Source organism: Lepidochelys olivacea (assembly GCF_965140295.1).
Source record: "Lepidochelys olivacea isolate rLepOli2 genome assembly, chromosome: 5".
Lineage (NCBI taxonomy): Eukaryota > Metazoa > Chordata > Testudines > Cheloniidae > Lepidochelys > Lepidochelys olivacea.
This window is the reverse complement of record NC_140415.1, coordinates 127,036,875-127,057,933: the sequence shown is the minus strand read 5'-3', so window position 1 is coordinate 127,057,933 and position 21,059 is coordinate 127,036,875. Positions and strand designations below refer to the sequence as shown.

Sequence of the window (21,059 nt, the reverse complement as noted above, 5' to 3'; positions counted from 1 at the left end):
AGCCCAGATCAAGAGCCAAATTACCAAGTCTAGGGAGCATAGCAGAGCCAGAAGCTAAGAATCAGAGCCAGACTTTCAGAAGGAAAGCAGACCAGATACATAGCTAGGAGCACAGAACAGTATTAAGTAGATAGCCCTGCTACAGGGTTTAAGAATGTTCCTGCTGGTATCTTCAGCCAATCGGGGGGCCAGGTTCATTAGCTGAGTCAGCTGGGCTCAGCTGTGCGTCCCTGACAAAAGGGAGTGTGCAGCAGAGTAGCGAGGTGAGTGTAGTTCTTGGGTGTTGCAGTGAGCACTCATCCTCCGGCTTCAAATGCTGCTCTGTCATACACCTGGCAGACTCCTCAGCTTTCAGTGGATTCTAAAGGTAGATGCTGAAATCCTTGCTCCTCCACAGGAGTTAAAAAAACTCATCCTTTAGAGTTTCAGTGGATTCTAAAGGTAGATGTCCCATTAGCAGGGTCGAAATTCCTTCTCACCCGCTTGCTGTGTCTTTTGGTTCCAAATGTTGTCAAAATCAGCTAAATCCCTCAGTAACTTGGTTTGCAGGAAAGCAAGGAGGCCATTGCAGATGGCTTCATGCTCCATAATGACGTAGCTATATAAAGGCATTGACTAAGGTCAGGGACTCAGTTAAAGAATCTCATCCATTGGGCTGGTTGAACATTTTTGGTTGAAAAGATTTTTCATTGGACAACAGGGTTTAGCTGAAAATGCAATTTTCAGTCTTTGCATGGTCATGTGACAGGAGTAAAGACTCAAAGAAAATCACTTTTTTTCTAACACTGAACAAGGAACTTTTTGCACTAAGGAATAAGTGTGATCGCTAAAGCCACTCTGTCATTCTGCATTTCATTGCAGAATTTCCTTAACCTGCTCCTGACTGGCTTCCGCCTATGGATTTAAAGAAACAGGTCCCATATCCCCTCACAATATAGGGGCTCAACAGTTTGGCGTCTCAAGCCTGCCATGTTGTAAGTTGCTGTGTAGGGAAGCAAACTGCATTTGCAGTTTGGCACATAATTATCAACTTTAGCTGTATAACTGAGGTTCATCTTCTTCACAATGTAGCTCTTGAAGGAACCGGTTTCCTTATTACTCTGATTTGTATAAGTCACATAGGCCCACTCCTTGATCTGCGTCTTAGCAAACCCCTGTACCTTCACTTGATGACCTAGGACACCCTCCAGGAAACCAGATTCTCTAGCTCCAAGTTGAATTCTGCTCTGTCCTGCTGTTCTCTGAGTCTTCCATCATCTTCCCTAAATACAAAGCCCCCGGGAGTGCAGAGAGTATCTCAAAAATGACAGCAGGAAAACAATGCCCCTGTTTACCAAATGGGATTATTATTTGTACTGTCGTGGCTATGGGCCCGAACGTGCTAGGGGCTGTACAGACACACAGTAAGAGACAGTCTCTGCCTTGAAGAGCCTATGGTCCACATGGAAAAGACAGACAACGGGAAACAGAAGCACAGAGAGAGAAGTGACTTGCCTAAGGTCACCTAGCAGGTTAGCTGGTAAAAATAAGACCTAGCTCTTAGGGAGAGCTTTACAAAGGAGGTCAGTGTTGTTATATCCGTTTCACAGATGCGTATACTGAGGCACAGTCAGCTGACACAACTTGCCCATGGTCACACAACAGGCTAGTGACGGAGCCAGGAACAGAACCGAGGTCTCCTCAGTCCTAGTGTAAAGCTCTAGCCACTAGGTCTCTTTCTTTGTAACTAGGTATCTCATTTCCACTGTAAGGCTAATCCAGTCCCACATCAATGCTATTTCTCCTCTAGCACGGCCTTGGCCTAGCAGGCTGTCCGAGGGACCAAGAGGGCTGATGAAATGAGAGGTTGCTGAGATGGATGAACACAGCAGAGCAGATATTACAGAGGCTTCTTCTCCAAGCGGGTTACCAGAATGTGCAACAACCTACCATGGCAGAGGATTGGTACATGACTAATGGTGTCTCATTGCTTCCTTGTGCCCCCCCCCCCCCCATCAGCCTGGCTGTACAATATGAGAATGAGACAACAGAGGGGTAAACTGCTTGGAGCAGGCACTGTCTTTTTGCTCCGTGTTTGCACAGCACCTAGCACAGCGGGGCCAGGGCTGGGCTGCTAGGCACTACCGCAATACAAATCATAACAATAAATGTCGCATACAGTGCACCCATTTAAGAAAAGAATGGACATGTGCTTAAACCGTCCATCAGTCTTAGTGGACGTCCTGTTACAACATCAGGCAAAGGGTCAGGATGACAAAGGCAAAGGGTCAGGATGGCAGCAGAGTTCGGTCACTAAAAGAGGTCTGCATATCTCCAAGTGGGCTGTATATTAGAATAAAGTATCAGCCATTAACAAAACCAGTGTACATACACTAGGCCAGTTCTGATCTGTAACCCTATCACCTTCAGTAGAGTTAGTCCTGATTTACATAAGTGAAAATTAAATCAGGCTGCTTGTATACTATCGGCTAGCAGTAATATGGAATAAACACAGTCGTTCTTGAAATGATTATAGCTTTCTGCACATTGCAAACATTAATTATTGGGACCTTAGCCATCAAGAGTCAAACAGAAACTGAGATTTAATGGATTACAGGGTAAACTGCTGTATATTGACAAGTGCCAGAAAAAGATGGAGGTAAACATTTGCAATTCATTGTGTGGAATTTTAGCCACATGGATCCCATTAAAATCAATGCAAGTCACTTGATCGCATTCCAGGGCAGTGCTTCGCGATTGCCACGGTATTGCGCTGAAGCAATGTACCATTCTGCACCATGCATATACTGCGCTGAAGCAATGTACGTACTATGCTACGTAGGCCCGTATTTATAGTGCAAGGCATATGCTGTACTACGGCAGGGCATTACGTATGCGTATTGTACAGTACATACTACACTATAGCAGTGCCGTGTATTTACCGGGCAATGCAGATACCTTGCTATAGCAAGTTCGTCATTTTTTCTAAACCGTCGTTTCTTTGTAATGAATTATGTCCAATAATATGCAAAAAACCCCCACCCCTACAACACTGAGCATTTTTGAAACAATTCTTGACCTCTGCACATGGCCTGGTCTTTTTAAGTCTGTGTGGCACTCTGTTCCAGAATCAAAGTGATGCTATTCCAGAATAATTACTTTGCCTCCATGGTCACTTTTATTCTGGGATAAAGAGTCCACATGGGGACTTATTCTGGACTAACTAGAGCGGAATAGTTATTGTAGAATAGCCCTTCCAGTCACTTTCTCCTGTGTAGAGAAGCTCAGATAGTCCACAGTCTAGCCTCACTGAAGTTAACAGCCCCAAGCTTTAATCCTACCCTGAAGTGAACGTTTCAGCCAGCAAGCAGAAAGGTTGCAGTGACTCAGTCTTGACTATGGTTACATACATGTTGGGGTGAAACATGGAGGCCGAGTGTTAAAAAGCAGCCTTGCCTAGCAAGAGATTGGTCTCTGGAAAATGGAGGGTGAGGGGCACTCATTGACAGCTCATTTAAACTAGGCTGTTTAAGAACATGAAGCTGACGCTGTTAACAAATCTTACCGAAGAATGTTACAACTTGACCTGGATGGAAAATGCCATTTAGTTTTTGCACAAAATGTAGAGAAAATGTCCATTCTCCCCCACATCCCCCAACCCATTTCCCATGAAAGCATTTCAATTGTTTTTAATGAAAAACCAACACCAAAAAGCAACAAACAGTCAAACCCATTTTTCCAAACCCAAAAATGGAAAATCTTCACTGAAATCCAAATCAAAACCAGAAATATTTTGCTGAAAAACGTTCAGGTTTTGGATTCGTTTTTCATCGAAACACCTGAAATGTTTAACCAAAATAAAAAATTTCCACCAAACCAATAAATGAATGAATAAATAAATGTGGTCAAAAAGCCATTTTTGGCAAAAAAAAAAAAAAAGAAAAAAAGAAAAAAAGAAAAAAAAATCGTTCCACAAAACATTTCCAGCGAGCTCTACTTAAAACTCTGGAAGCAAATATAGATTCTCAAAATGGTTTTTATTATGTGCCTCAATTAGCAGCAAATAATAATCTGTCTTCTTAAAGGGCTGAGAAATGACCTAATTTTCATGGTGTCCTGCTAAGCTTCAGAAGCCGTATGCAAGATACAATTATGAGTCACGGTGTGTGTGGACTGTAGTAACTCTATGAGAAATCTATTTTCCTGTTAATTATTTTGGTTCCTGTGAGGATACAGGTACTGTTTCTTTAAGTCTATTGCAGGAAGCTATTGCAGGCATGGGGAAGAATTTCTATAGTGCAGCAGAGAGACATGGAAGCTTTATGGATAATACTGGTTTCCTTATTCTCCTAGAGATCCTTGTTCATTTCTAGAATCCCTCTTTCTGGCATTTTTACCATTGTCCCATGAGGATCCCATTTCTTGATATTAGACTTGGCCTCCCCTTTTTTATGCACATCAAAGGAGACCAGAAGGTTCTAATAGAGGAGTGTGAAACAAGAAAGTTATTATAGTCACATCTCTATCCAATTACATTCATGGGCCGTTTTCATCTACAGAGCAAACTACCAGATTCTGAATGCCTTATGTAGTCAGTCTTTCCCATGCTCTGTGCTTTGACTGGCTTTTCCACATTTAGGCTCTCCCATAAATTGCTCTAAGCAGAGGAGATGGCAAGTGACTCAAACTGCAGAGGAATGAAGAGCTCAAAGCAGTACATTTCACAGCTGTCAGGAGGTGCATTAAGCTGTAAAATTCTGATACTGTTCCTCTCAAATACTATACAGTGCAATGGATAACAGAGTCAAACACTAGAGCTAAGCAAATATTGGGAGGAGGGCAGATGGGGAAGATGCAATGCATCCTTATTTGAATTCCAAATTACATGTGGCTTTCATGTATTCATGACCTTTTTATGTTCCCTTTCCATTAACATGTGTGCATTTGAGCTCAGCCAGTGAGAATGCTTGTGAACATCGAATGTGAAGCGTGGCTGCTCAAACACTCATTGAGAGCAAAACTGAGAGAGTGAATTCAATGAAAATTCCCCATTCACATAGTATTATTCGCTAAATGCGCTGTCAAATCAGGGGCTGGAAACAATGTTACATCGCTTACATAACTAACCAAAACACTGGTGAATAGTTTATTGAGAACCATCTGCAGACTGAGAATTATTTACTGAAGAAATTTGGGAGCATTTCATGATCCGTTCGCAGAAAATATGTACACAGAAATAAAGGCGACAAAATTATTTAGTGTCAGTCACACAGCTCTGTCAAATAAGTCGTGGCCTTTTAAAAGGGATGGATAATTTCAGGGTCAGCAATATTTATAGTAAATAGAGACAGTTGAAAAATAGGCTGGAAATATAGTGAGAATTTTTTCCTATTTCCTCATCAAAATTTCAGTGAAATATTTAATTGAAATTTCAACATTGTTCAGCCTGGTCTAATAGCTTGCTGTGTTATGATCTGGCTAATCGAATCGTATGCTTAATGTGTTTGCTACAGGCAGCTGTCAGGCTCCAATTCAAACAGGTATTTAAGCATGTGAGCAAGCCCACTGAAGTCATGCAATTGAAGCTGGGGATGCACTTAAGCACCTGGCTGAATTGGGGCCCCAAGGAAGGAATTTCCCCACATTCCCCTATACAATTGCACCAGTGACTAGATGCACTTGAATTGGGGTTTTTTCCACCTTTCTCCAAAGCATAACATATTGCCCACTCATTCTATTAGACTCAGTAATAACACCTAGCTCTTATATGGTGCTTTTCATCAGTGGATCTCAAAGCGCTTCATAATCTTTAATGTAGTTATCTTCCCAACACCCCAGGAAGGGCAAGAAATGTTATTATCCCAGTTTTACACATGGGGAAACAAAACACACAGAGGCTAAGTGACTTGCCTAAGGTTACCCAGGAAGTCTGTGCCAGAGCAGTGAACACAGGACTACCAACTCCTCGGCTAGTGTGTTAACCAGAGGACCATTCCTCCTCTCAGTGCACCATTCTACCAATGACCTGATCAGGATGGATTTGATTTAAATCAAATTGATTTAAATCATGATTTAAATCACTAGTCAGGAAGACTCAATTTAATCATGGTTTTCTACATAAAAGTGCATTATTGTTGGTTGTTATAACCTTAATACATATTCTTCACAACTCAGAGATAGATGTAGGTTTCATTTTTAGAAGGTACACACTATCCATTTTTAAAGTGATTTATTTTGAAAACTTTTCAGATTAGTTTTACAGCTATATCAGAAAATGAAGGATTGTTTGGTTATTTTATTTACCAAAGGTAATTGAAGCAGATATTTATGAAGTCATTGGGAGGTGAACTATCTCCAATTCAACAGGCTAATCATTAATATTTGGAGGATTTTCTTGCCATGCTGTATTAGGAGGAGAACATCACCAGACAGACATTTAAATTGTTTTATTTAACTAAAACAACAACAACATTACGTATTCTGGATTTTTTTCTTCAGCAGCAAACATATAATATTTTAACAAAACTAGCATATGAATTTTTGAATTTAGTTAAACATTCAAGTTTGTTTTTGTTAAAATTGTTTTTAACTAAAATAGTCAAATGAAATATATATTTTTTAAAAACAAAAATTAAATTGACGACGTCAGCCAAGTCAACATGAGAAACTTAAACTATTGGCTTCTGCAACTAACTCAGTCATCTTCACCTTCATTTTCCTGTTTGTTCATAATCTGGAAAAGGAAAACAAGCTTTCCTGCTTTTTCAGGTCCCAAACAATTTCTCAATTTGGAATGAATTAGTCTAAAGGAAGAAAATGTTCTTTCTACACGGCGGAAGAAGCTACTGTTGTTAAAAGTGAGTTTATCACTTCAATAGTCTTTGAATCCAAGTGCTTAAGTAACTTCCACCAGTTCACTGGTGTGACTTTCTTTAAAACATCATCAGCAAACATATATTTCTTGAACAGTTTACCCTTAGCTCTAAAGTTTATTATAGTTGGCATTATGAAGGGATGATTGCTGGATGTCCATGTCATAGCCAACTCCTCTTCTTCAACAGTTAAGGTTTGACCCTGGTACCAAGTACTGAGAATATTTGCAAGAAAATGAGCTGGAGATGGTGCTTGTAGTTTAACTCTGTCATTGCATATTCCTCTTTTTACGATCTCACTCAGTCCCTTCTATATTTCAGCAGCGTCAGCAATAAAACAGCTATTTCCCTGCATTTTGTTCAAGGCTACAGAAATAGGCTTCAGGGTACTCAGTATGTGTTCAACATTTCTCTTAAGTCCAATGTTGAGAACTTTGGCTGTGACAGGGCCATCTATTTGTTCAGGATTTTGTTCACAAACTGTCATCAGATTAGGCGAGTTCTTGATATAGAGCTCAAACAGTCCACTACTGAGTTCCATCGCACGTCTTGTGGGAGAGTTAGCTTGGTTCCTCCCACTTTTTTCAGAGCAGCTGCTGCAAAGTGGTTGTTATGGAAGTATTTTGCAATTTCAACAACATTAGCCTTTATTTATGGAACACTGAAGTCTTTGGCTAGGAGGTGCATCAAATGAGCACTGCAACCGTATGTTATTAGCTTGGGACTCTTGTCACTTTCTTTCTAAATAATTTCTTCTCATCTTGGATATATTTGCAGCATTGTCTGTGACCAAGCTGCATACTAGACATTTGAAATCTTTTTCAGTTGATTATAGCTTTTACTGCTACTTCTTGTAAGTATTCTGCTGTGTGTGCATTTCCTGGTGTATCAATTGTTTCTGTAAGGAAGACATTCCCTTCTTCTCTTGTCACACAAGCACATACAACAGGATCATTGTGAACATTGCTCCACCCATCAAGACTCAGGTTAACAATTTCACCCTGTAGACCTTTTGCACACTGTTCAATTTCTCTTTCATACACTTTATCCAGAAATTTGCCTGTGACATCTGCTCTGTTGGGTGGACTGTATCCTGGTCTTAATGACTGAACCATGTTAATTTAATATGGGTTCTCAATCATACAGAAAGGAGAGTTTGTTGCATAAACCAACCGGGCAATTTTTTCATCAATTACCTCTTTTTGTAATCTGCTGGTTCTTATCACAAACTTATCTATGGTTGTTTCTGGATGATGGAGATTTTTTTTTTCTTTTTGCTACAGGTGATATACTGTGGCTATGTGACATAGATGATGTGACTGAAACACTATCATTGGCAGAAAACTCTGAAACTATAGAAAATGATGGTGATCTTGAAGCTGGATAGTCTTCAGAATCCTGTATGTTGAGTATGGATTCCCCTAAACAAAATATGTCAATGCAGTTATTTAATTATATTACCATACTGCTCATTTAGTATTACTCACTGCATTCACTGACACTCAGTACTACTTTAAAGGTGAAATTGTAAAACAAAATATGTCAATGCAGTTATTTAATTATATTACCATACTGCTCATTTAGTATTACTCACTGCATTCACTGACACTCAGTACTACTTTAAAGGTGAAATTGTACAAGGAAGATCTGCCTATTTCCGCGATTTATTTTTTTTCACGACTGCATCTAAAATTGATAGTACCATAGAGCAACAACTATATTTTTTGCTCAAACATGAGAATTCAAGAATAGTCCAGAAGGAGGACAGGCAGTCCTTAAGAAAGAAGTATGAAATAAAAAAGTTTACCAACCTGAAGAGCCTGCATGTTCAGACCTGTTCCTTTCACCATCTTCAACGCAGCTTCCTCTTGAGAAGAAACACGTCTCAAGATGTTGTTTCATTCGGGCAACCAGGCCTCGCATTTCTTTGTTGCACTGTTTGCATTTTGCAGCCGTGCCTGTCTTACCCACAGGTAGAGGAACTTCATTAAAATATTCCCAAACTGGGTCTCTTTTTTGGCCTGCTGCCATTATAGGTTTTTCCTTCTAGTGAGAGAATGGTATGGTAGAACTCAAATCAATGAAGGCTACACTCAGAAAGACCTCAAGACTTCTGGAATATGCTGCTCAAACAGTTTCATTTTTGTTTCTACTGCCTGTCCCTCCCTTCTCAAATTTATCTTCAAACTTCTTCTCCTTGTCCAGATCTATTCTGCCTCCAACAATCTTCTATCCATTGAACTTTTTGAAACTCTGCACTTTTAGAGAGAGATAAGGGATTGACTCTGTGTACACACATTTGCAGAGGGACAATAGAGTTGAGGTCTGTTATTTCTCATCTCTATATATTATTTATTTATTTTAAACCATTTTTGCTGTTAACAAGCATGTTATCTCCGGAGACACAAATCCAGTTTGAGAACTGCAAAACTAAGCATCTCTGATGGTATCTTCTAGATTGAGCACTGAATCTCATTTGGTAGATAGAAAGATTAACCTAAACAATCTATACAGTAGCCCCTGGAACCCCATAAATTTGGGGCCCTAATCCATGAACTATTGGAACTCATTTACAAAACTTTTCTTAACCATTACATGAATATACTGTCTTATACTATAGAATTAGAATTTATAATCCCTATTCCATGATGCGATATCTTTGAGCTATAATGCATCTTAATTAAAACTATCTTTAGATAGTTTTTTTCCTCAAAAATCCAATTTAAATAAAAAAATAGGATTTTTTTGATTTGTTAAAAAAATAATACATTTTTATCCACCCTGGACCTGATCCACTGTAGTAAAAACTTACGCTTCTGTAGTTCGCATCCGTAGTTTCACTGTAAGCACTCACAGACAATTGCATAATTATAGCTGTGCACAATGGAACCTAAAAAAATGCCGTGGTGCGGTTTACCACTTTTGCCTGGTGTCATCACAGAAGATCTCAGTGGTTGCCCTGGAGGAGACACCCTTGTGAAGTTAATTGGATGTTGGTAGGCAGGCTTGAATTTTTCCTGCTGCTTTGGGGCAAAAACGTATGCATTTTATGTGGGGGAAGTGCGGGAACGTGGCATGAAAAGACCTGCTCAAATTCCACTGCATAGTCCAAAGAAAGGTGCAGGGGAGGTTTTGTCTGTACTCTTGAAGCCCTTAACTTCCATGACAGCTTGGCTTTAATGGCCATCCCACTGAAATACTGATTAATTTTTAAATATTTTGTCAAGAAACATCTGTTTATTTCACATTTGGCCAAATACTCTTCCACTTCTTTGGCCGGCAATAGCTGGCAAGATAACAATTGAGGGCATTTGACTCAGTGGAGGTTTGTCGAGCATATTATTATGGCATAATGCATGCACCTCTTTTCTCCTGGGGTTTGTGTCAGGTAAGGCTTTGCCTTCCAGCAGCGTGTCCTTGTGCTGCAAAGTGACAGGATTCTGTTCCACTGTTCTGAAAAAGTCAGATGTGACAGCAAAGTCAGCAAATGGAGCATTCAGGCCAGTAAATGGGATTCAGCGGCTCAAGGGATGACATGCGTTAGCCACAATATGAATGTTTAAAATAAAGAGGAGTCTGAAGGGTCATCTCATCTTGCTCGTCCCTTCTGGGATACGTCTAAAAATCCTACTTTAGGATCTCTTCTACCAACCAACCCGAGATGTACGATCTGATTTATGAAAGCTGCTTCAACCAGCACAACACGAAGTGGGGAGGGGGATCCTTTCCATTCCCCCTAGGTCATGTGTGCATTTGTACTTCGCTAGAAGTGGTTGCTCAGAATCTGCCTGTTTGCAGAGAGGTCTGTGCTAATTAATACTATTACTACTGAGGTCTTTATAACATTTTTCATCAGGAGATCTCAAAACGCTTTACAAAAGAGGTCAGTATCATTGTCCCCATTATACAGATGAGGAAACTGAGGCACAGAGGAATGATGCAACTTGTCAAAAGTTACCGGGAATAGAAGCCTGGTCTGCCGAGTCCCAGTCCGGCATGCTATCCATTAGCCAACACCACCTCCCTTTGTTGGTAGTACACTAGTTCAAACACGTATGCCCCTGTCCATCCCATCCCAAGAGGGATAAATACCAGAGAGGGAGAGGAATTATTTAAACTCAATACCAATGTGGACACAAGAACAAATGGATATAAACTGGCCACTAGGAAATTTAGATTAGAAATTAGACGAAGGTTTCTAACCATCAGAGGAGTGAAGTTTTGGAATAGCCTTCCGAGGGAAGTAGTGGGGGCAAAAGATCTATCTTGCTTTAAGATTAAACTTGATAAGTTTATGGAGGAGATGGTATGATGGGATAACATGGTTTTGGTAATTAAATATTCATGGTAAATAGGCCCAATGGCCTGTGATGGGTTTTTAGATGGGGTAAGATCCAAGTTACCCGGGAAAGAATTTTCTGTAGTATCTGGCTGATGAATCTTGCCCATATGCTCAGGGTTTAGCTGATCGCCATATTTGGGGTCGGGAAGGAATTTTCCTCCAGGGCAGATTGGAAGGCCCTGGAGGTTTTTCGCCTTCCTCTGTAGCATGGGGCACGGGTCACTTGCTGGAGGATTCTCTGCTCCTTGAGGTCTTCAAACTACAATTTGAGGACTTCAATAGCACAGATATAGGTGTGAGGTCTTTTTTAGGAGTGGTGGGTGAAATTCTGTGGCCTGCATTATGCAGGAGGTCAGACTAGATGATCATGATGGTCCCTTCTGACCTAAATATCTATGAATCTATGAATCTATCTATGAATCCCTCTCCAAAGATAGCCACTGCTGGCGGAGCGCGTTTGTTGGCTTGCAATGACTTACAATGCACTTTCTTAACAGTGGCTCTTAATTTAGGCACCACGCAATTTGAGCCTGATGAATCCTGTAGCTTCTGCTTTAAAGGGAAGTAGTTAAAGTGGGGATTGGGACCCATGATACTTTATTAATTACGGTACTAGAGGTACGGTAACTGCAGGGTATTACGAAGGTGTCCGTGGGATATTACTACAAGGGAAATCAGAAGTGCTTCAGAACTGATATACCTGCTACTGCCCATGTGGTTGTCATGGGCAAATCTGCAGGGTTAGGAATCCGCCCTTCCCATATTGGAACGGGCGGGTTTCTGCGCCCGTCACAGCCACCTCCAATGCCAGTGCTCAGGAGACGCAAGAGCCAGAATGACTGAAATAAACTGTGCTGGTGGAACTCACCTGGGGCTTGCCCAGGGATTGAAGTGAGAGAGAGACAGGCGGGGGCCCTCTTGCTAAGCCCTGATCTGCACTAATCCTCTTGCGTGGACACATCACCAATGTGACCAATTTGACATGTGACCAGTGGAGAAGAGCAACGTGCGAGGAGATAGTTTGCGTGAAGATTGTTCCTTCTCCCCTCTCAGTGCACCAACCCAATGGGAATCAGAAATAAAAACTGGTCAGGCTAGAAAATGCAGGGATTACATGTAACCCATCCCAGGCTTAATTTAGCACCATCCAGGAAGGAGCTTTAAGGGGCTGCCAATGGGATCAATGTAATGACTGGGCACCACTCATGGCCTCTGTTGTCATCTGGCTGCAGCCCTGTTTCAGGTTACATTCTTAAATGACTGGTGCCAAACTTCATCCTGGCCTTAGTCAGGACTCCAGGTTAGCACCTGCACTTGTGAGAGTTTGAATAATTCCAAGCCCTACTTGGATCAGTTAAACTCTAGGGGCCCAGTTCATCATTACCAGCACTGTGTGGCCTCTGCAGGAGCCCTGCTGCATGGGGTGATCCAGGGTTGAGCAGGGGCATGCCCGAGGAAAGCGGTGGGGACATGTCAGAGGAATGGGGATGTGCTGGGGCATTCTTACTGCTCCGCAGAAATTCTGCCCCTCTGTGTTGGTCCATAAAGCTCCCTAGCCAGCATTCAGCGGCCCTGGAATAGTTATTCCAGGTTTTGGCTGGATATGGGCCCATGTCGCCAGGTTCCTATCTAGAACCCACATTTCACCAAATTCAAGCTACCACTCTGGTCCCATCCAGATTCCAGCTTCGGCCCAACATGCCTGAGCCATGGGGTTTGGATCAGAGTCCAACCTTTTCCAGAGTTAAAGGGAATTTGGATCCAAAGCTGCAATTTTCCTCCTGGACTTCACAGGAGTCACTAGTATCACTCTGTAAGAGAGGACAAAATCTATCCTGTGACATTAAAGGGACACCAGTAACTTGAAATCCAGCCATTTTTAAAAAAAAGATGTACAAGTTGTTCTAGGTCTTGCCCCCAAATTCCCTGCTAACGTTTGTGGGTTTAGAATCACATTCCCCCTCTTGGGGTGCGAAACACACACATACAGTACACACCAGGGGAAACTGACTATGCAGAAAGTGCTGTCAAGTTGAAAATCGGGCACTGGATCAGTACTGAACTAGCTTCCCACTGTGTTGCTAGAGAAACCACTCACTGAGCGATCTCTTAAATGGAAACCCTCAGTGCTTGTGATGAGTAAAGCTCCTATTGCCCTTTTCACAGGGGTAGAGATGTTAACCCTGGTGTCCCGATTTAAATCCAACTCAAATATTCTGCCCATCTAACTTCCCACTGCCGTTTCAGTCTTCTTCCTGTAACCATTGTGTAAGGTTGCTGTGTGCTGTTAAACAGACACTATATTCCTCCCCAGAGCTGGCTAAATTAATGGAGTGGGGAGAATTTCAGAAATGGGGAGAAACACAGTTTACGTAGCCCAGTGAGATCTGTAGGGATAAAAAGGTGCCTTCCAAATGTGAGATATTTATTATTACTATTGGCTGGCGTTCCTTGTGGCCTTATACAGATGACTATAATGTACCAGGATCAAAGCCCCTCTACAGGGAAAATATACCAGGGAAATAAATGCCCAATAATTGTCTGACAGCTCCACAGGGAAGATAAATAAAACACGTTTGTATGTTTCCTGAAATGCAATATGTGGCTATAGGGTTGTCCTGATTTTCTTGATCCACTCCCACAAGAATGTTTGCATCAAGCCATGCATTCAGCCTGATCCTGAGCTGTCAGGTGTTATCTCTGTGTTTGATCATATTCTGCATGGGGACTTAATAAGCACTGCTCTCTCCCTTTAGCAATTTTATGACACAAGATTGAAATACATAATTGCCTCAGAGTAAAATTCTAAATAATAATAAGACAACTAGGTACCCAAGCTGACTGCATAATGTGTCTCCCTGCATGCCTTTTTATTCTCAGCTCAAACACAAACCAAGAAAGCATCTACACTAAACAATGTGTGACCTGGGACAGAAATCCTGCCAAAGATGAAAAAAAAAAAAAAACCCTCCCAAACCCTACATTTGATTGAAGTGAAGAAGAAAGGCAATTTTCGTCCTGGTTAGGTGTGAAATTTCCAATGTGTAAAGTTTAGAAAGAGTAAACTTCAAAAAGACAGAGCCACAGCCGTGCTGTTGAAACCAACTCACAGGAAAAAGCCAAATTGTCCCTGTATTAAAGATTCTACCATGGCTTTGATTTGAGAAAAAGAGTCTCACTCTTCCCTCTTCCTTGGCAAGTAATTCCACGGATCAAAGACCCATTTCACATATGTTCCACTATTAATGAGGTGCTTGGAGTATAATTACTCATACCTTTTTCTTCTCTTAACAGCTGAGAGGAAGCGTTCTCTAGGCAAAGACTATCATCCCCTTTGTCTGAAGTGTTACCAGTGCAAACGGCAGCTCAGCCCCGGCCAGCACGCAGAGGTAGGAAACGAACTGTCTCTTATCTGCCTGCCTCAATGAGTTACTGCATGACCACAATAATCCGTCTCCTGATCCCATTTCAAAGGGCTGGTTCGCACTGGGATGCAATGAAGGCTGCATGCAATCCGCTTAGAAGTTTTTTCAGTGTGATAGCTGGGGAGATAAAGGCTGGTAGAAAGTGGACATGCACTGAGAACAGCAGACAGATTAGAACTATTACAGCACCAGGGTAGCACCACCATTTACTAAAAATATCCAGCTTGCCACAGCGATAAAGACAAACTATCGTGTGTCTGTCACACGCCGGTGTGGGGAGGTGGACGGGGGTGAGTGTGTTGAGACAGGTTGCACATGGTACCATACACACTAGTAGAGCCTGGCAGGAATTTTTCAGCGAAATGTTTTTTCATCAGAAAATATCAATTTGTCCAACCCAAAACTGTTCACAGGCAAGGGCCAGTTTCGATGACTTGCTCATCTTGAAAAATTGGTTGGAGAAAAGAAATTTTGAAATTGTCCACACGACTCGTGTCGACATTTTCAGAATGAAAAATTCCAGTTCAGAAACACATTTTGGTTAGAAATTTATGCTAACAACAATTTTAAAAAATCAAACTTTAAATGAAATGTTTTGAATGAGATGAATTATAAAAAAAAAATTGGGGGCTTGACAGGTGGGAAAATTTGAGATCACGATTTTCATCACAATTCAGGAGGTGAAAATTTTCCTGGGATGGGAAAACCATTTCCTGCCCAGGTCTACACAGACTCGGATCTGAAGGGGCAGCCTGTGAGTACCACCAGGGGAGGGGAGCGCGGCACAGCTGTGGTTTGACGTACCTCAAGCAATAGAGCTGAGAGCCCTGCTTTTGAAGACTGCCCCTGAGCATCAGGGAGTGAACTCTTGGGAAGATTTTCCTAGTCTAACCCAAAGTCAATGACACTTTAGGGATGCTGCAAAATCGATGGGATGGGTTTTTGGAGAGGGTTGAGGTGTTCCTCAAATGCGGGAGGTGGGGAGAAATGGAAAGGAGCTTTGTGTAACTGGTTGGCTGGCCAAGTGGAGCTAGCCACTAAATGATTTCAGAGCCTAAGTCCCTCTTTCAAAAGGGATTTAGACAGCTGGGGCCGTATTTTCAAAGATACCGCCACTTCTCGAGTAGAGGGGGATCAGCAGGGGTCCCAAGAGCAGTGGATTTCAAAATAAATAATCCTTTGAGATTACCGGGGCAGTTTCCTCTCTCAGAGCAATTGTCTCAGGCTCTCTGCAGTCTCAGGCCACAGTTTCAAGCTCTTCTTACTATCCATCAGGGCTAGAAACAATTTTTAAATTAATACTAGGATTCAGATGTCATCACATGATTCCAGGAGCTGGAGCCCCAGGCTGCCTGTGCCTTAATGTGTCCCTGCTTCCAAGACCCAGTTCAGGCAGGGGTGTGCAGGAGTGAGTCTCTGTGGGCATGCAGCACAGCCTGCCCATGCCTGCATGCACCTGCCCACATCCGCGGTGGATGATATCTCAGGGTAGCCAGAGAGAGCTGCTCTTTCTTTGCATGCAGTACTGCCCCGTGACAGATTCTGCATACAGGATCTGATTTATACAAGACACCCAAGAGCTGTCATGAATCTGCATGCAGTTTCTGATTCTGCAACATGCCCAACCATAGGCTCCTCTTCTCTAAAATCAGAATCAGCCCTACTGCCACACTCTTTAAATCGCCAATCACTGAGACAAACAAAGATGGCGGTGCATGCTGCCACAGACCTGCCTGGCTTGGCACAGCCCTTCCTCGCTTTCTGCAAGTTCATGAATCAGAAAGGCCATGAGATCTTTCAGGTTCTTACCCAAAGGGCTGTGGTGATGGTCTGGGTAAGGGGAAGGCATTGGGACGATGTTGTCGCTAACACACAGTAACCTGGGCAGCTCAGCCAGTGCATTCCCCTTAACACGTGATCAGAGCCAAATTCTGCTTGCTGACTAGGCAGAAGTGGGAAGCTGGTGGGAGCCTGTTCTGTGTCTGTCTCATGTGAACTTCTTGTGTCTAAGGTGATATGTACATCACTCCTCCCCTAAAACAGCCTAATGAAGAACAATCCCCAGCCTGCTTTCCCCCTTCTCGAGGACAGTAACAATTGGCTGAGCCCAGACCTACTCCTCACTTAGCTGTTCTGGAACCTGTATATTATGCACTTTTTAAAATGCCAAAATCAGCCTAAGAGCCTCGGGCCATGGTCCTGGACCCCTTGTGGATTAGATTTTATTGAAACAAAATGTTTTGATTGGCCCCAAACAAGTCCCCCCCCAAAAAAATATTGTTTCACGGGAAATGTGAACATTTTTCAATGAACGGAAATGTCAAAATGTTGGAATTTGCCATGGAGGGAAATTCTGACTTTTGACCAGCTCTAAGGATAAGTTACCTATCTTCTTTTCATCTGGAATTCTCTCTGTGTAGTTCTGTCCGAGTTTCAAAAAAGATACCAAAAAAGAGAGGGTTCAAAGAAGAGCAACGAAAATGAGTCTTGAGTTTCTACTAGGAGAGATGGAAGGAACTGGTTTGTTTAACCTAAAAACTACATGTGGAATCATGGAAGTCAACGAATGGCTACGCAGGTGGTGTCGGAGAGAAGGCTTTCGATTCTTTGACCGTGGGATGGTGTTCCAAGAAGGAGGAGTGCTAGGCAGAGACGGGCTCCACCTAACGAAGAGAGGGAAGAGCATCTTCGCAAGCAGGCTGGCTAACTTAGTGAGGAGGGCTTTAAACTAGGTTCACCGGGGGAAAGAGACCAAAGCCCTGAAGTAAGTGGGGAAGTGGGATACTGGGAGGAAGCACGAGCAGGAGCGTGCAAGAGAGCAGGGCTCCTGTCTGATACTGAGAAAGAGGGACGATCAGCAAGTTATCTCAAGTGCCTATACACAAATGCAAGAAGCCTGGGAAACAAGCAGGGAGAACTGGAAGTCCTGGCACAGTCAAGGAATTATGATGTGATTGGAATAACAGAGACTTGGTGGGATAACTCACATGACTGGAGTACTGTCATGGATGGATATAAACTGTTCAGGAAGGACAGGCAGGGCAGAAAAGGTGGGGGAGTTGCACTGTATGTAAGGGAGCAGTATGACTGCTCAGAGCTCAAGTATGAAACTGCAGAAAAAGCTGAGTGTCTCTGGATTAAGTTTAGAAGTGTGAGCAACAAGGGCGATGTCGTGGTGGGAGTCTGCTACAGACCACCGGACCAGAGGGATGAGGTGGATGAGGCTTTCTTCCGGCAACTCACGGAAGTTACTAGATCGCAGGCCCTGGTTCTCATGGGAGATTTCAATCACCCTGATATCTGCTGAAAGAGCAATACAGCAGTGCACAGACAATCCAGGAAGTTTTTGGAAAGTGTAGGGGACAATTTCCTGGTGCAAGTGCTGGAGGAACCAACTAGGGGCAGAGCTCTTCTTGACCTGCTGCTCACAAACCAGGAAGAATTAGTAGGGGAAGCAAAAGTGGATGGGAACCTGGGAGGCAGTGACCATAAGATGGTCGAGTTCAGGATTCTGACACAGGAAAGAAAGGAGAGCAGCAGAATATGGACCCTGGACTTCAGAAAAGCAGACTTTGACTCCCTCAGGGAACTGAGGGGCAGGATCCCCTGGGCGAATAACATGAGGGGGAAAGGAATCCAGGAGAACTGGCTGTATTTTAAAGAATCCTTATTGAGGTTACAGGGACAAACCATCCCAATGTGCAGAAAGAATAGTAAATATGGCAGGTGACCAGCTTGGCTTCACAGTGAAATACTTGCTGATCTTAAACACAAAAAAGAAGCTTACAAGAAGTGGAAGATTGGACAAATGACTAGGGAAGAGTATAAAAATATTGCTTGGGCATGCAGGAGTGAAATCAGGAAGGCCAAATCACACCTGGAGTTGCAGCTAGCAAGAGATGTTAAGAGTAACAAGAAGGGTTTCTTCAGGTATGTTAGCAACAAGAAGAAAGTCAAGGAAAGTGTGTGCCCCTTAACGAATGAGGGAGGCAACCTAGTGACAGAGGATGTGGAAAAAGCTAATGTACTCAATACTTTTTTTAGAGTAGCAGCCGTGTTAGTCTGTATTCGCAAAAAGAAAAGGAGGACTTGTGGCACCTTAGAGACTAACCGATTTATTAGAGCATAAGCTTTCGTGAGCTACAGCTCACTTCCTCAGATGCATATCGTGGAAACTGCAGCAGGCTTTATATATACACAGAGAATATGAAACAATACCTATTCCCACCCCACTGTCCTGCTGGTAATAGCTTATCTAAAGTGATTTCCAGCACAAATCCAGGTTTTCTCACCCTCCACCCCCCCACACAAATTCACTCTCACCAGCAGGAGAGTGAATTTGTGTGGGGGGGTGGAGGGTGAGAAAACCTGGATTTGTGCTGGAAATCACTTTAGATAAGCTATTACCAGCAGGACAGTGGGGTGGGAATAGGTATTGTTTCATATTCTCTGTGTATATATAAAGCCTGCTGCAGTTTCCACGATATGCATCTGAGGAAGTGAGCTGTAGCTCACGAAAGCTTATGCTCTAATAAATCGGTTAGTCTCTAAGGTGCCACAAGTCCTCCTTTTCTTTTTGCGAATACTTTTTTTGCCTCTGTCTTCACGAACAAGGTCAGCTCCCAGACTACTGCACTGGGCAGCATAGCATGGGGAGGCGGTGACCACCCCTCTGTGGAGGAAGAAGTGGTTCGGGACTATTTAGAAAAGCTGGACGAGCACAAGTACATGGGGCTGGACGCGCTGCATCCGAGAGTGCTAAAGGAGTTGGCGGATGTGATTGCAGAGCCGTTGGCCATTATCTTTGAAAACTCATGGCGATTGGGGGAAGTCCCGGACGACTGGAAAAAGGCTAATGTAGTGCCCATCTTTAAAAAAGGGAAGAAGGAGGATCCTGGGAACTACATGCCAGTCAGCCTCACTTCAGTCCCTGGAAAAATCATGCAGCAGGTCCTCAAGGAATCAATTCTGAAGCACTTAGAGGAGAGGAAAGTGATCAGGAACAATCAGCATGGATTCACCAAGGGCAAGTCATGCCTGACTAATCTAATTGCCTTCTATGATGAGATAACTGGCTCTGTGGATGAGGGGAAAGTGGTGGACATGTTGTTCCTTGACTTTAGCAAAGCTTTTGAAACGGTCCCCACAGTATTCTTGCCAGCAAGTTAAAGAAGTATCGGCTGGATGAATGGACCATAAGGTGGACTGAAAGTTGGCTAGATTGTCGGGCTCAACGGGTAGTGAGCAATGGCTCCATGTCTAGTTGGCAGCCAGTATCAAGTGGAGTGCCCCAAGGGTCGGTCCTGGGGCCGGTTTTGTTCAATATCTTCATAAATGATCTGCAGGATAGTGTGGATTGCACCCTCAGCTAGTTTGCAGATGACACTAAACTGGGAGGAGAGGTAGATACGCTGGAGGGTAGGGATAGGATACAGAGGGACCTAGACAAATTAGAGGATTGGGCCAAAAGAAATCTGATGAGGTTCAACAAGGACAAGTGCAGAGTTCTGCACTTAGGACGGAAGAATCCCATGCACCGCTACAGACTAGGGACCGAATGGCTAGGCAGCAGTTCTGCAGAAAAGGACCTAGGGGTGACAGTGGACGAGAAGCTAGATATGAGTCAACAGTGTGCCCTTGTTGCCAAGAAGGCCAATGGCAGTTTGGGATGTATAGGTAGGGGCATTGCCAGCAGATTGAGGGACGTGATCGTTCCCCTCTATTTGACGTTGGTGAGGCCTCATCTGGAGTACTGTGTCCAGTTTTGGGCCCCACACTACAAGAAGGATGTGGAAAAATTGGAAAGAGTCCAGCGGAGGGCAACAAAAATGATTAGGGGACTGGAACGCATGACTTACGAGGAGAGGCTGAGGGAACTGGGATTGTTTAGTCTGCGGAAGAGAAGAATGAGGGGGGATTTGATAGTTGCTTTCAACTACCTGTAAAGGGGTTCCAAAGAGGATGGCTCTAGACTGTTCTCAGTGGTAGCTGATGACAGAACAAGGAGTAATGGTCTCAAGTTGCAGTGGGGGAGGTTTAGGTTGGATATTAGGAAAAACTTTTTCACTAGTAGGGTGGTGAAACACTGGAATGCGTTACCTAGGGAGGTTGTGGAATCTCCTTCCTTTGAGGTTTTTACGGTCAGGCTTGACAAAGCTCTGGATGGGATAATTTAATAGGGGATCGGTCCTGCTTTGAGTAGGGGGTTGGACAAGATGACCTCCTGAGGTCCCTTCCAACCCTGATATTCTATGATTCTATGATACTTAAAAAGGCAGCGAGGTACCGGCACATTCCTAAAGGCAGCTCAATACAGAAGAACACAAGTAACTGTTCTTAGGGGACACTGGGATTAAACTAAGGAGCAAGGTGCTGAAGTTAAAAGGATAAAGGGAGATAGCAGAAATAACTGATGTTAAAGTCAGTCAGCCAGCGAAACGA

General features: G+C 43.1%; 1 protein-coding gene across 5 annotated transcripts in view; it reads left to right on the top strand.

Moving 5' to 3' along the window:
• Positions 1–21,059, top strand: part of LOC311520727 (cysteine-rich protein 1-like) — a 175,809-nt gene that overhangs the window by 137,308 nt on the left and 17,442 nt on the right. For all 5 annotated transcript variants that reach the window (XR_014711683.1, XR_014711684.1, XR_014711685.1 and 2 more), the window contains one exon: positions 14,488–14,582. Coding sequence is in view for 2 of the 5 variants with exons in the window: in XM_084628439.1 (XP_084484565.1) it covers positions 14,488–14,582 (95 nt within the window). In the remaining 3 variants the exon portion in view is untranslated. The remainder of the gene's footprint in view (positions 1–14,487; positions 14,583–21,059) is intronic.